Genomic DNA, 16,494 nt, shown 5'->3' on the forward strand with positions numbered 1-16,494 from the left:
CTTTTTCAAATCAAGCAAAGGTTAAACATAATAACCACTAATGGAGTACCCTTCAGGAGCTATCAGTAAGCATATCTTACTTGTTACAAAATAAACAAAATCTTCTTTTAACTACAGGTACCTTTCTAAATTTTGTCATTTTCATGCACTATCCTGCAATCAAAACCAAGTGCTTTGAGAAAATATAATATTTTATATTTCTTTCTGTTTCTCACATGCCTACCATACATATGCTAAATGTAATAAGTGCTCAATGAAAGCTAAACCAAATTGAGTATAAGGAATCTTTTCTTGGCCTAGGGACTCACAAAGATAAGCTCTGTTCTTTGCAAAAATATAGTAACATTTAATGCTTTTGTGTGTCCAAAGATTTAACACTGTTAGTAAAAATGGTACTTTGTGCAGCACAAGTGGAGACACCAAAGATACAGATCTTAAAGGAAAATCTAAACTCCTAATATATTTTTAAAAACTGTTATTTGTAGGGCATCTCTCTTTGCCTATGTATTTTTGACTAGCAGAAATTAATTTATGATAACAATGATTGAATATGACTATTATAAATTAATTTGTGGTAGTAGGTAGTGATAGAATATGCTAATAGGTTAGTATACTGAGTTTTAAAATACAGGCTTGTAAAGTGAGACTGACTCAGTCTCAAGTTCTCTGTTATTTACTAACTATGTAATATTCAATGAGCCACTGTATCCTTCTAATCTTCAATCTTCTATTTTTGAATCAGGTTTATAATTTTTATAAATATACTGTGGACATGCAGGTGTCATGGCACATGTCTGTAATCTCAACACTTGGGAGGCTTAGGCAGGACAATCATTGCAAATTTGAGACCAGTCTGGGCTACAAAGTGAGCTCAAGGCCAGCCTGAACTACATAGCAAGACCCTGTCACAAAAAGACCAAAACCAAAACCAAAAAACACAGAAGCCTGGTAAATATATTCGGCATGATTTAAATTATCCTATTTATCATGTTCTAAGTATCTAACAAGATAAAACACTTTCTTCTTAACCAAACTTTGTTTAAAATGATTTTAAAAAACCCCAATCCTCTCCAAATTAATTAAATATAATAAAAGAAATTCTTTGAAAGTATTATGATAAAGTAAGATGGTTTAAAGAAAGTTATTCCCTAAGGACTAATTAGATATAATTTTAATTAATAATTCAAAACTTACTTTTTTTCTAATCCATTCAGAGCTGCTACCGTATTACATAATACATAGAGTAGACCATTATCCAACAACATGTCTGCTACCTTAGAACAAGAATTTAAAATTTGGATCATAAGTAAAAGAGCATTATGCAAGAGTATGTTGTCATATAGGGAGGTTTCTATTAGCCCCAGGATAGGAATGGCAGACCACTTCTGAAAAAGTCCCATATTTTTCACATCTTCCAGATCAAATCTATAACAAATAATAGTTAAGAGCATGTTAGAAGTAGTCACAAAATAACAATGCATGATTAAGATTACAGACCATTTTACTAACCATTTAAAGCTCTAAAAAATAAATTCAAGGAATAAAGATTCTTAGCTTTTTTTTTAGCTGGGTGTGGTGGTTCATGCCTGTAATCCCAGCACTTGGGAGGCTGAGGCAAGAGGATAGTTGTGAGTTTAATACCAGTTTAGGCTACAAAGTGAGCTCAAGGCCAGCGCAGTCTCAAAAAAAATGACAAAAAAAACCCCAAAAAACAAAAAACAATTCTTAGCCTTTTTAAAAAAAGAGTATAGATCCTCTCCAGAAATAAGATAAAGGCTTCTTCCAGAGGTTCATCCCAAGATATACAAATTTTCAGAAGAATGATACACACAATTTCAAAGTTTTAATTAACACATTTTATGGGACTCTTTATTTAAAGAACCTCTGCTTTAAGAGCTTATAACAAGTACATAGGTAAGTATCAGTATTTTATTTATTTGAAAAATAGACAGTAAAGAGTTAGCATAAAGAAATAAATCTTTTTTATTTTTTTGGTGACAGGGATCAAGCCCATCACCTTGTGCTTGCTAGGCAGGTACTGTGTTGCTGAGCTATATTCCCAGCCCCCAGAGAAATAAGGCTTGAGTTCTTGTCCCAAAACCATTTGCCTCTGTGATGCAGAAAATTATTTAAGCCTGTTATGCCTCATTTTTATCATGTGTCAAATATATGTGATGACATCTGTACTTCTTTGTACTCAAGACTGTTGTCAGATTCAAATGAGATAATGCAGAACTGTTTTGGAGAAGTCAAAAGCTATATTCGAGTATATAGTACCACTGAAATTAACACAATAAATGAATTAATACTTCAAGGCCTGGCTCTGTCTACCACAATCAGAAAGTACATATTTCTCTATTATATTATAAAAAAAGAAATAACTATTCTGCCAAACCTTTGGACTGGGTGAAAAGTACCCTTTTATTTTTGCACTTATTTTCTATTCTTTTGGCACTACACTGCGGTTAAATCTCAGCAATCAGTAGGTCCAGGCTTTCCAGGGAGGAGGCCATTCTTCTCCCAGATGAGCTGAGGGCTCTACGAGGACTGGAGAGATCCTGAAGTGATTACCTGTGTAATCTGTCTTGGAGAACACAGGGCCATCTTTCTTTTTAGGCAACTTTCTAGTGTTAATACTAGATGCCAAATTGTTATCATTTTCTTTCATTTGATGTAAAATTTATTTCTACTTTTTAGCTAGTGAATGAAATACAAAGTAAGACATATAGTAGAAAGACTATCATATATAAAACAAACTGATTCATGTGGAAAATTACTTTTAGAAGATGTTTTTCTAAGGGAGACAGATTAATTGTGCTCAGAGTGAGTTCACTAAATGTTACATTTAAAACAAAGGATCCCCAATTATGGTGGAGAAAAGAACCCACTTACTCTTCATCAAGGCTAATACGTCGACCAAAGAACATTTCAATGAAGCATTCTAACAATTCCTGAGTTCCCCGATGAAGATATAATTGATTGGCTAACAAGGAAAAGCCACGATTCTTCAGAAATTTATCTTTTTGTTCCTTAGATGCTCTATTAAAATATGCATGTAATAGCTAAAGAAAAAGGTTAAGACAATTGAGATCATATATTAAAATTTAATATATGCAAATCAAACAAGGTAGCATACTGTATTTGTAAGTTTTAATAAATATAGAAGAGTACAAAGAGATGCCACCTGTATAGAAGAATGAATTTTGACTACTGTGGAATGCCAGTAGTTACTCTATTTTGGAGGTCCTAATTCTTCTATGGTGGAAAAGCTGGCATTCCAAGCTGAGAATGAACACCTAGTAATCTGGCAACTTCAGTTGAGTGTAAGTGGAATATCTGTGCCTAGTTGTGAAGAAAAAATTCAGTGCACTATGTTTGACCTGCAAATCAATTGTAAACCTGTTTCTAGACATTTTTGTGTATATGGTACTGGGGACTGAACCAAGAGCTCTATGCATGCTAGGAAGGTCCTTTACCACTGAGTCACTCTTGGCCCTATTTCTAGACTTCCTAATTTATTCTGAGCACAGGCTGGAATTTCCACCCTCTCTAGTTTCTTAAATAAAATTATGGAAACTCAGCTAATTACTTTTCCTTCCAAACCCACTTCTTCCCTGATTTCATACTTACATGGCTCTTAGCACCATTCCTCTAAACTTCAAGGTAAAACTGACTTTTGTCTTTTCTATTCCTGGTTGCCACATGCAATTACACAGGCACTTCTCTTCCATTCCAGCAAAAGTCTCTCAAATCTGTGTGCCCTTTATTTTCATTAATCCAACTTAGGAACCCCTTTGATATATTTCTCTGGATACTAGCTTAGTCGGCTAACAGCTGTAGTCATTTCTACCTGAGGTTAGTAAGCTGGCCTACTAACAGAATACCTCTACCTCTCCCTCACCTTCAATCACTCCCTTACAGTAGTGAAAGATATTAATACTTTAACAAACACATATCCATTTACTGCCCTGCTTAAAAAAACATCCTAGGTGACATCTGAGTTGAAAGTTGAAGTAAATGTCCAAAACTTGATACTGTGCTGCAAGAGAGATTTCCAGTGAATCACATATTCCTGGTAAATTTTTGTGTTACTAAATGTTCAGATATATGCATTTATTGGTAGATTTTTAAAAATATGAATCAATATATGGAGAGGAATTTACAACTGGATAATACATACAAAATGTAAGTAGGAAATGACAATTATTACTTCATTATATCTAAGTATAAAATAAAGATTTAATATGTATACAAAAAATTTTAAAGTTTGCCTACTTTAACATATTTAAGTACATTCAAAAATTTAAAATACATGTATGTTTGTTTTCCTGAATTAAAATAACACTTCTTTAAGATTTGTCCTTACTTTTATAACTCCTTGTTGTATGGCTGGTGATGGATGATTAACAAGGACTAAGAGTGTATCTGCTTGAATCAGTTTGTCCATTACATCTTCCAGCATAACATCAGGCAGGATGAGGAGAATACCACTTAAGAGTTCATATAATCCACAGCATATGGGTACCAAGCAGTCTTCAGTGACACTAAGACAGAGACCAAAAGAGTCTTACTAACTGTAGAAAACTACATGATGATTACCTCAGGAACCATAATGAATGGTAATTTTATGTGAAACAAATGCTCATAAGCTTTAAGAAATATTTCCTAATCTATCTGTGATTATTCCTACTTTTTATTACTGATACTCTTAGGCATTCAGGATACTAAACACTATCATAGTCTGACTCTATGATGTCTGATACAGTAGTCTTTGCTGCTTGTACTGTTTCAACCATTTAAATTAAAAGTTAACTTCTTCAGCTGCACTGGTCATACTTCAAGTGCTCAGCAGGCACATGGCCGTGTCCCCCATAGTGGACAGCATAGAGAAGATATTCCAAGTAGCAGAACAGAGCCACTTGAGATGCCACTGGGAACAAGAATCAGCCTGATCATTTCCCTGAAATATTAGAGAATTTTTCTCTAATAACTACAAGGAATTAAATAAGACATGAGAGGTTTTGAGATGTATTTAGTCTTTGACTAAACACAAAATTAATATTATCTAACATTGAAGTGAGGGGGGAAAAGGATTTTTCTATTTGTTATTAACACAATGTTGTATTTTAGGAAGTGGCATAATGAAGACATTTCTAGAAGTGGAGAGTCTTCAAAGAACATTTAAAAACAGAGAAGGTATACAAAATACATGAGTACCTGTGAGCACTTGTAGCTTGGTTATAGTTGGGCTCATAACCAAGAGAAAAAGCCAAGTTTTCCCAATCATCAGTGTTCCTATCAACAAGACTGGGCCAGCGGGCGACAGTTGCAGCTCCATTCTGTGAAGGGAAAGCTAGCCCCAGACTTGCAATTGTGCTGTGGCTTTGCTGGAATGAAGCCAGTCCCTTCAGGTTATCAGGTCGGCGCAGGCAGGATTCATCCCCAGGACTGTCATCATCTGATCTGTGTTCTGCTTCCAAGTCTTTATGGTCTACCCTGCCCATGGGAAATCCCAGTGTTCCTTTTGGGACACCACTGGCAGGGGTTTGGGTTGTAGGAACAGCATCTGCTTCACAAACAGCTTTGGCAGACTCACAACTACTGATGAATGCATCTTCTTTGCTTGCTTGCAGTATGTCAGAACTTCCCAAAGGATTCTGTTTCTCCGCCTGGGTTGCAATGTAAGTATCCACAATGTTTTGTAACTTGTCAATACTACAACCCAAACTTCCAGTCAGTTTTTGTGGCTGCATTAGTGGTGAAGTAGGAAATGCTGGTAGGCTTCTAGAACGTAGCATGTGGGCAGCCATCCCTGGTGGAATAATATTGGAGAAATTGCTTCCTAGTAAAAGTAGAAAGAAATATACTTCTTAAAAATCTGTTAAATGGGACTATTTCCTATCTGCATCATAAGTCACAACCACAGTAACAGCCAACCTATCTAGTATTGTTCAAGAATTCATCTTGGTTATTTTTCCTAGTAACTAACACATTTCTTAAATGCCAATACTATTTTTTATTTTAACAATTTTTATTAAAATATTCCAAAATTTTTTCCTGTCTTCTCAATAAATACAATACCAACATAGCACAATTCAAAGGCATTAGGATTAACGGTTATGAAACAGAGAAAATTAGTGAAGTGGAGCTGAACTTACTCAGGCCAACAGTCACCAGGATGCACAAGAAATATAATGGAAAAAGTCTAGGCTTCATACTTAGATGTGACTGGATCTGAATGATAGTTTTGCTAATTCATTAGCCAAAGGTAAAATACTCAATTATATTACACGAATGTTAGTTTCTGCCAATGTAAAATGAGGTTCAGATTATCTATGGTGCAGGATTGCTTCAAGGGTTAAGAGAGATTATACTTGTGATGCATCTATGATAGGATCTGCTATATAATAAGTGGTTGATACCTAGTAGTACTTGTTATTGGTAATAATAGCCTAGACTACTCTCTCTCTCTCCTCCATTTCTATAGTCACTTCTTACTGTTCTAGGAGAAAAACAGTAGCCTTCTCTCTTCATGCTACAAATCTCTAATTTACTACTTTGATATTTTATGTAGAAAGTGATCAGAAAAATCCCTCTTATTGAAAGAGTACAGGATACAGGTGCATAATGTTTTAAGAGGTGGTTTGTGGACCAGCAGCATGAGCACCAGCACCTACACGATGATTAGCACCTTACATTCTCAAGCTATAGCTTACATCTACTGAACTAGAATGGCAGCAGGGTCAGGAACCTGTGTTTTAGCAAGCTCTCCAGATGCTTTCAGTGTACACTGAAGCTTCAAATGCAGTAATACAGAATAAATGTAAGCAGATAGGCTTTGAGGTACTAAAACAGCTCTGTAGCCCAGATGTTTTTTCTAATTATTCTAGATTTTGACTAGAGAGCTAAAGTTGCCACAAGATTTTTAAAAAAAACCTGGAAAAGATGGCAGTATGACTGTATTTCAAAATATTTCAGAGTAAAGTATATGTTTTTAAAAATACACATTTCCTATAAAATTCCAAATAAAATTAATTATACATTGCCTTAAGTGTTATGCTAAAAGACCATAAAATGTGATAAAATTAAAACACTATCGAAGGCTAACAAAACTGAAGATTAGTTCTCAAGTATCCAATTCTATCTTCCCATATCTGTATCTTGCCTGCACTACATATTAATTACACTAGAGCTAGAAAAAAAAGATTAAGTTGGACTGACAATAAAAGCAATGTCCCAGCATGAAAGAGCACATGCACACTAAGAAATTTGCATTAATTTTCTTTTCTAGGAAAGCAAAGAAGGCAATCTTGGGCAACAAAGGCAAGGCAGAAGGCATCAAAATTTGACTTGAAATTATACTACAAAACTACTGTGATAAAATCATCATGGTACTGGCAAAACAAAAAAACAAAAAAAAACCCAAACCAACAAAATAACAACAAAAAAACCCAGACCTAAGGATCACAGGAGCAGAACAAAAAATTCAGATGCACCTACACACACACTCAACAATCTTATCTTTGACAAAGGGGCCAAACATGTACACTGGAAAAAACAGCCTTTTTAACAAATGATGCTGGAAAAATTGGCTTTCCACATGAAGACTAAAACTAGATCCATGTCTAATATCACACACTAAAGTCCAAATGAATCAAAGACCTAAATAGTAAAACAGAAACACTAAGAACAGAAATTAGGTAGAAGTCTTGAAGATATAAGTGTAGGCAGGCACTTCATGAACAGGCTGTGGGGGAAAAGGAACCCTTCTCCACTGTTGGTGTCATTATACACTAGTGCAACCATTTTGGAGATTTCTCAAAAAGCTAGGATTAGAGGTCCCATTCGATTCATTTCTCTTTTGGGTATTTTCCCCAGCTCTTCTTCTGTATATTCTCTGTGTACTTTCTCAGAAAAATAAGAAACATTGTATCACAATGGTATATGTGCACCTATGTGTATAGTAGCACAATTTGTAATAGCTAAATCTTGGAAACAACCCAAATTCTTGATAAAAAAGATGTAGTCTTTTTATACATGGAGTACTATTCAGTCACAAAGAAAGAAAAACCTGAAATACTACACAAAACAAAAGTGGGAATTGGTTCTGAACACAGGAAAAATGATGGCACCACTGAAAGCCTTGTGACAGTTTTCAGGAGTGTAAGGATGGTTAGACTGAGTCTGGGTTAGGGTTTTTCAGGTCAAAAATACCAAAAGGCCCAAGGGACAAGGAAACTGAAGATGGTATAAAGAAAACTGGCAAACGGGATCTCCTCAGAAGCAATGGGCATTTGTGATTACATAAAGAAACCAAAAAAGTGACGTATGGTAATCCTACCCATTTGGCAACCTGAGGAGAGAAGAAGGTGAGTTTGCAGTTAGATTGGACAAGTGGAATTCTGTCTCAAAAAAATATTTTTAATTAAACTTTAAAGGCCAGAAAAAATAGGAGGTTGTTACCCCAGAATGGATTAGGAAAGAATGCATTCTTTTTGTCTTTTTCAGTATCTCAGAAGTTCCCAAAGGATTCTGTTTCTCTGGTTGGCAAAAAGGCTAAAGCTGCCAAAAGAATCTGTTCAAAAGACCTGGAAAAAACGGGGGTACCACTGTGTGTGGAAATGTTTGACAGTGGTGATTTTACACTGTTCATACAAACAGAGTAGGGAATAGAGCCCTAGAATTTCAGAGGTCCATAGAAGTATTCATGACGATGGTCACATTCAGGACAGACGTAACAAGCAACACATGGCTAGAGGACTAGATAGCTTCTACCTGTAAGAGCCATTATCTAGAGTGATGAGTTTAGTAGAATGGAGAGAATAAGACAATAAAATTTTGAAGAAAATGGGAAAATATATTGGAAGTTTAATGAAAGACAAATAACTTCTGAGGGAGTACAGAGAATGTCAGAGAAAACAGCATGAGCTTTATCCATTTTCTGAATTCTGAGGACCTGGGATGGCTCTTATATTGAATTACTGATATCATAAAGTACTAAAAATGGGGTCTTTAAACATACTTTATGTGCCTAAAGTTTAACTTAATTGTCCATTTATTTATTCTACATATCAGGTTGTACTGTACTATCCTGCTAAACATGTACAATTCAATTGTCTTTGAATACTCAAAACAAAAATGGGAAGAGTTATAATTTTACTATTGCCATTTTTACCTTCAGGAGGTGAAGCAGTAAAACCAGATGGGCTTATGACCATGTAACCAGGACTAGTGAGGGATCGTCCTCCACTGCTGGTATGCCGCAGGTACATGATTGACTGCACTTTCTCCTGAAAAATCTTGCCATCTAGATGATCAAATATTTTTCAGACAACAAATTTTTTTAAAGAGATAAAACAAAAATATAGTTTTAAAAGCAAACCATCAAGTACAAATCTTTTTTTTTTTTTTTTTTTGTCTTTTTCCTTTTTATCGGTACCAGGGATCGAACACACGACTGCCTGCTTGCAAGGCAGGCGCTTATGCCGCTGAGCTAAATCCCCAGCCCCCCAAGTACAAATCTTGACAAAAAGCTACTGAAACAAATTATACGACTTATTTGTACTAGTTACACTTGACATTAGAATACTCACACTGGTTTTTTATTACAGATTTCTTTGTTGATGATTACTGGCCACATTAGCTTCTGTTTTCTTGGAATTCCAATTGTTCTTGGAACTATTTCTATGGTTTAACTGCTTGATTTTTATGTGTCCTTATGATCTCTCAGAAGAGACTTCTCATCTGTTTACTTCTTGAGAAAAAGACCATGTCTCTTGCTTTTAAACATCTTTCAGTGTCTAACCTGATTCCAAAACTAATACTTTCAGCTTCATCAGCTTCTTTCTGTAGTTTCATACTTAAAACTCCAAGTGCTTAATTTTTTAAATGCTCCACAAATGCAACAATTCTAAATGTGATTCATCTTCCTGCCTTCAATTTACTCCTGCTCTGTCCTCTATTTAGTTTGACAGAAAGTCTTGAACAAGTCTTCAACAAGTTCTCCCCATGTAGAACTAAAACCAACTCGACCACGAGTTTTCCTTTATTCATGCTAGTCAGTGACCAGGTCCTACTAACTTTGTTTATAGTTTCTTAAACTCTTCTCTTCCCTGTCATACTTCTGTGATATAGGCTTTGACATCTCTCACCTGGATCACTGTTACGGATGTCTAAATGATAACCTGAAGGACACCTTGTTTCCCTCAAAGCTTCAGAGCTTCCAGAATTCCTCTACATTAAAACTTCCTTACCACCTAGAATAAAGTCCAAGTTTCTTGTCTACAAGAATCTTCACAATCTGTCTCTAGGCCTGTCTGGTTTTGTTTCTTATATTGTATTTTAGCAACACTCACTTGCCAGTCATGCCATTTCCTTTGCCTGGAAGGCCTTTTGCTTTGATTGCAATTTACCCTTTGGGAACAGGCATGGCCTCCTCCAGAAAACATGCTCTCAGCTCTTGGCATACTCCAAATTACCAGAAAATAAAATGCTAATGTCCATCATTGTGCTGCCTATTTGGTAAGGTGTAACTATCTGTTTATGTTTCTCTTTCCTGTACTAAGTCATGAGCTTTTTAAGGGAAAGAATCATATTTTATTCATCTTTGTAACTATCTTGCTCCCAAAATCTTCCGTAATACTTCACTAAAGTGTTGAACTTAACACAAAGCTAACCTATCTTAACTACTTTGGACTTTTACCATTGCTAAGTCATTTTATTCATTTATTAAATTACTTTAAAATGTTGCACAACTAGATTTCCATTCTAAAATTATCATCTAGCCTCCTCATAGGTTCACTCTGGCTTTCTCTTCTACCACATTACTTTTCCCCAGTTCACTAAAAACTCTAATTATGGACCAGGGATACAGCTCAGCAGCACAAGCGCCTGCCTGGCAAGTGCAAGGTCCTGAGTTCGATTCCCAGTACCCCCCCCTCAAAAAAAACCCCTCTAATTATTCTATCCCTCCTTATACTGATTCCTCTATCCTTCTCATACTTACACCTCTTTTTTTTATTGCATCCTATGAGTAGTAATATTACCATGAGTTTTATCCTTAGCTTGTTCTTTCCTTCTCTTTCTATATTACTGTTAGTAGTCTCATCTAATCTCAGAGTTTCTACTCACTTCCTTTGTGGGTAGCTCCTTGTAACTGCTCTTGTGTTAGTACCCTTTCTAATTAATTGCCTGATAGTCAATTATTACAGGACACCTCAAATGCAACATGTATTACAAACCTAAAGTCATTATCCTCTGTCCTAACATCCCCAAAGTCATCCTATTCCAACCTTCTCAGTTCTCTAATTTCTCCTTTTCAGTTCTTCTACTACTATGCCCAGATTTCATTATTTCATGTTTCCTACAGACTATTACAATTGGTCTTAATGCCTCTAGTTTATTTCTGAATTCTACCGCAATAATTTACTTACATCATATCCTTTGCTCACAAACAAGCCAACAAGTAAAATAAAACAAAATCCTTTCAGTGATCTCTGTCATTTGATCACAAAATAGTGAATGTATAAATGTATTTTTAAAAATATTTATTATAGTAAAAGACACATTACCATTAATCTCCACCAAGATTCTCTCTCTTGCTTCAAACACATTTATCCCATCATTCTTTCCATTTTCTGAAGAACTTCTAGCAGTCTTCCATCATCTCTTTAAGTGTGCTGTTGTGAAGGCTTGATGTCCTGACTCCCTGAAAATGTTTACCTTTCATGGTCATTTTTATTTTGGGGAATAATCAGAAGTTTCTATATTAGAAACTTGGTGCCAGCTGCAGTGAATAAGGTAGATGAAGACACACTATAATGTTTTCATGAGCTTTTCTTTCCATTGGATGGCACTGGGCAATAGCATTCACTGTATTTTTTAATCACACCTCATAAAGCCACTCATGAAAGGGGACTTCCTGAACTGCTTTAGAAAATGGCAAGAATGACGGGAAGAGTCTGTTAGACATGAGGGGAAATACTTGGGGGTGGTGGTGGGATAGCAATCTGTCTTTTACTGTAATAAAATTTTGTTTAATTTAAATATACACTGCCCTTGCAGAACATGAGTTTAATTTAAATACACATAGTCCTTGTAGAATATGAGTTTAAATTCTCTGGTGGTACATTTATGATTCATTTACCTTAGGGTAAATAAATAAGTAAATAAATATGGGTCTTAAATTATATTTTTAGCATTATTTTTTCATTTTTCCTTTATAGATTTTATATATGTACTTGAAAAATTGCTGTCTTTCCATTTTTCCTCTCTTTCAGTCCTTCTCTGCTTGCACTGCTAATTCTCCAGTCTACTTATCAAATTCCACCTAAATTCTTCAGTGCCATATAATCCATTAGTCTCTTCAGACAGCATATAATCTATTAAATATTCTCTTCCCATAGTCTGATGAAACCTTTTCTTCTTTAAAATCTCTTTATCTCTTCATCCGAGTCTGTTAATTACATACCAAATACTATTTATTAGTTGCTTGAGTGTCTCTTCTTTCCTTTTGGTAGTTACCATGTTCATTCTGTAACACTCTGCTTGATTCCTCCCCAATTTGTTATTAGGGTAATTTTGAGCACAGAAAGTACATTCAATGAATATCAACAAATATGAATCAAGTAGAAAGAATAAGACAAAGCAGAGATACCCAAAAATCTAACAAAAATAATTATACCTACCTATGTGCAAAGAAAAGTAGAAGTTTGTGGGGTTGTGACAAACATAAGTATTAGTAGGAGGGTGAACTGCTAAAAGGAAGCTGAAGATGATTGTCAGTAATTCCAAATCTGGAGGAGATCCAAGGACTTCTGCAATGATTTTCACAAATGATCTACAAACCTCTCGGGGCATGGATGTAAGCTGCCCCTCTTTATGTTCCTGAAAAAATAAACATCAAATTGTCTTCATATTTAAAGAGAACTCTCAACTAACATTGTTCACTTAAGCCACACACCCTTTTTAAGAGAATTCTGTGGTTTACTAGTCTGCCCATATTTACCATTCAATTTAGTTACTATTCCTCAATTCAAGCAACCTTGCTACTAAAAATTCATTAAAAGATAACACAATTTAATTGTAGTCCACTTATTAAACTGAGGAACATTCAGAAGCATGGACTCAGAAGTCCAATGTAAAGGTCTGGATTCTAGCTCCTTCATTCATTGGTGTGATCCTAGGTATGTCACTTGACCTAATGAAGAAATAATACTAATGGTACTTCACAGGTCTGTTAAGGCTTAAGTGATGCAAACTCTTAGAACAATGCCTCACATATGGTAAGCTCCATGCAGGTAGAGTATTCCTTATCTGAAATGCCTGGGATCAGAAGTGTTTAAGTTTCAGGGGTTTTTTTTCAGGATTTGAAATATTTCACAGACTTTATGGTCAAGCATCCATAATCCAAAAAATCCAAAATGTTCTGAAATCTGAAATATTCTGAACGCATCACCCTGTGTAAATGTTAGCTATTATGAATATTACCATCACTATTGTTATTATTATTATTATTATTTTGGTTTCTACTAGTACAGGACCTAGAGGGATTTCTGATGGACAAACATAGTAATAAAATGTGCTCCAGTTTACAAAGCTTCTCACAATGGTTCTATAATAATAATTATCTCTTATTTCTAGAATATGAGGTTCAAAATGGTTATTTAGTTTAAACTAAATAGAAAATACTTAAGCTATACTGCAACTATAACAAACTCAGGCCTTTAACTTATTTCTACTGTACCATCTCCTGCTTGGAATAATGATTTTTGACAAATCATTTTTACAAATAAAATCTGATCTGAATTGCTTATGTCCTCCAATTTCACCTCCCCAGTGAATGTTAGCTGGCTCCCAGATTAAGGGAATCAGAAGTAAACTTCCTCATACGCAAAAACATGGCTCTCCATCTACTCCTCTTCATTCATTCTTATGCACTGTGGAATCAGAATACTTAGAGGTAAGCATTAATTTTGAGAAAATTTAGCCTGACTACTTCAGATTTAAGAGAATACTGAGTTTACAGAAGAAGACAAAATCTCTTTGCCAAGATTTTTCAACTGCTGAGTGGCCAAGCCAACATAAGAACATGTGTCTCTAAACTTATAATTCAGAACTGCTTCTGCTACATCAGCTGCCTTTCCTCTGAATTGTATCTCTTCTATCTTTCCAACTCTCCTGGCTATACCACCAATTATTCATTCCTACATTCATACTAGACTAAATTTCTCCAACCCTGCCTTCTCCACTGACTCCTTGGAAAAGGTCTCTGGCCTCCTATTCTGTTAAAAAAAAAAAAAAAATCTCTTGATCTTTTGTTAACACTATATTTTTGCTGCTAGACTTTTTTTTTTTTTTTTTTTTTTTTTGTCTTTTTCCTTTTTATCAGTACCGGGGATCGAACTCACAACTGCCTACTTGCAAGGCAAGCACTTTATGCCACTGAGCTAAATCCCCAGCCCCGCTGCTAGACTTTTAAATCACTGTTTTTTCCTCACTGCTTCTAATGTATAATACACCCTTACCTAAAATCCCTTGTCTTTTCCACATTATTGAAACCTCTCAAACCATGAAGAGTTTCCAAGTCTACAGCCCTTACTGGTCAATTTCTGTGAAATTTCAACATCATTTAGCTCTAGTTACCATCATCTTCTGTGTGTGTTCTTCTCCTCTCGGCTCAACACTTTCACTTTTCTGAGTTTCCTGATTCTTCTTACGTCTCTTTAATTACCTTTTCTACACCTTGTTCCATAGCTAACTTTTCCTATTTCACATTCCAACAATGGATATTTCCAAAAGTGCAACCTGAACCTCTCTGTGAGTTTTCACTATTCTTTTTATCTAGTGCTTTTCTATCTCCACTGTTTTAGTTGCCGTCATTGAGTGTCCTGCAATCCAAACACAGAATTCATGAACCACAAAACTTGCATGCTTATTTTTTTGATGTTATCTTTTTTCTAGTCTTCTAGCTTGAATTTTATATTATATGATTCCTGAATTTTCTATTTAAATAGAATTAAGTTCTATTAATTCTGTCCTTAAACCTCTATCCTATTTGCTTTCCACTTCTTAGACGAGGTTTATTATACTATACTGAGAAGCTAATGAAGCTGCTTTTACAGCCAGTACAGATATTTTGGGAAGATTAATTTGTTATTATTAATATCTTATAATATTATCTTAATTTGTTAATCTTCCCAAAATATCATTAAGACTCTGAGCTTCCATAAAGGTAAATACTAAGTTCATTTCTTTATATGTTTCTTGTAATACCTATCAAAAAGTTGTGCATAGCTGTTAAGCTGGGCATAATGGTATATATCTGTAACTCCATCACCATGGGAGGCTGAGGCCAGCCTGAATTACTCAGCAAGATCTCAAAATAAAAAATAAAAATAGATTAGAAATGCAGTTCAGTAAGAAGGCCCTGGGTTCAATCACCACTACAATAAATAAATGAATGAACAAATAAATTTGATAAGTGATCTCTATGAAAAATTAAGGGTGAAGAAATACACTTTTTAGGAAAAGAAATTAATATTTGGACTTTTAAAACATGGTTATAGATAATACAAAAGTGAAAATTACACTTATACTGTCATATAAATTTATTTCAAATTGGTCAATAAATTTCAAAATGGACAAATGAAAATATGTAGTCTCCAAGTTAAAAAAAATAGGAACCTTATGCTGTCATATAAATTTATTTCAAATTGGTCAATAAATTTCAAAATGGATAAAGAAACACATTAGGAGAAAAACTGATGTATGTAACATTTAGTAAGCAAGGGACCTGAGAAATCACTATGTTTCATATCTGTTGTTTTGCTTTTTGTCTTTTTGAGTAAGAGTTTCAGTATCCAGTTCAAGCTGGCCTAAATTCACAATGATTTTTCTGCCTCAGCCTCCTGAGTGCTGGAATTACAGATGTGTACCACCATGCTTGGCTGTACTGCAAGATAATAATACACTTTATTTTATAATGGGGACCAAAAAGGCAATAAAATGCCTCTTTTTTTGAGAAGTGAGTGGTTGTATGTCCTAGGTACTGGAAGTATATAGTTCTTAGAAGGTTAACAGAAGGAAATAAACTATATAAACTTAATCTCATAAACAACATAAAAATATATGTCATATGTGCACAGTAACAGTAAGAGTATAGAGGTAATGCTAGAACTGATTGATAGTGCAATTCTAGGATTAAAGCTGTCCTACCACCCTGCTTGTGAGTGCTACCCACTCCAAGGGTAGGTAGCTTAGATAAAATATAAGGAACAGAAAGAAAGACAGTGCTGGTCACTTGCTGCTTGTTGCTTTCTGTCTGCTCTGCGATGCCCCTCTTCCAGGACACCATGACTTGGAGCCAGCCAAGCATGAACTGAAAACTCCATAAACTATTGAACTAAATGAATTTTTCCTCCTTTAATTTTGAGTATCAGGTATTTTGTCTCAACAACCAGAAAAGTACCAAGACAAGATCATACAAGTTGTCCC

The 16,494-nt window shown here is 35.0% G+C and overlaps 1 protein-coding gene across 12 annotated transcripts in view; it reads right to left on the minus strand.

The window, feature by feature from the left end:
- Lyst (lysosomal trafficking regulator) overlaps positions 1-16,494 on the minus strand; it is a 233,208-nt gene that overhangs the window by 100,698 nt on the left and 116,016 nt on the right. For all 12 annotated transcript variants that reach the window (XR_010051247.1, XR_010051246.1, XM_063260084.1 and 9 more), the window contains 6 exons: positions 12,687-12,885; positions 9,176-9,307; positions 5,218-5,842; positions 4,367-4,544; positions 2,893-3,062; positions 1,195-1,425 (listed from right to left, as the gene is read on the minus strand). Coding sequence is in view for 10 of the 12 variants with exons in the window: in XM_063260084.1 (XP_063116154.1) it covers positions 1,195-1,425; positions 2,893-3,062; positions 4,367-4,544; positions 5,218-5,842; positions 9,176-9,307; positions 12,687-12,885 (1,535 nt within the window). In the remaining 2 variants the exon portion in view is untranslated. The remainder of the gene's footprint in view (positions 1-1,194; positions 1,426-2,892; positions 3,063-4,366; positions 4,545-5,217; positions 5,843-9,175; positions 9,308-12,686; positions 12,886-16,494) is intronic.

Source organism: Cavia porcellus, unplaced genomic scaffold, assembly GCF_034190915.1.
Source record: "Cavia porcellus strain 051 isolate PalLab524CR breed Dunkin Hartley unplaced genomic scaffold, mCavPor4.1 scaffold_13, whole genome shotgun sequence".
Classification (NCBI taxonomy): Eukaryota; Metazoa; Chordata; class Mammalia; order Rodentia; family Caviidae; genus Cavia; species Cavia porcellus.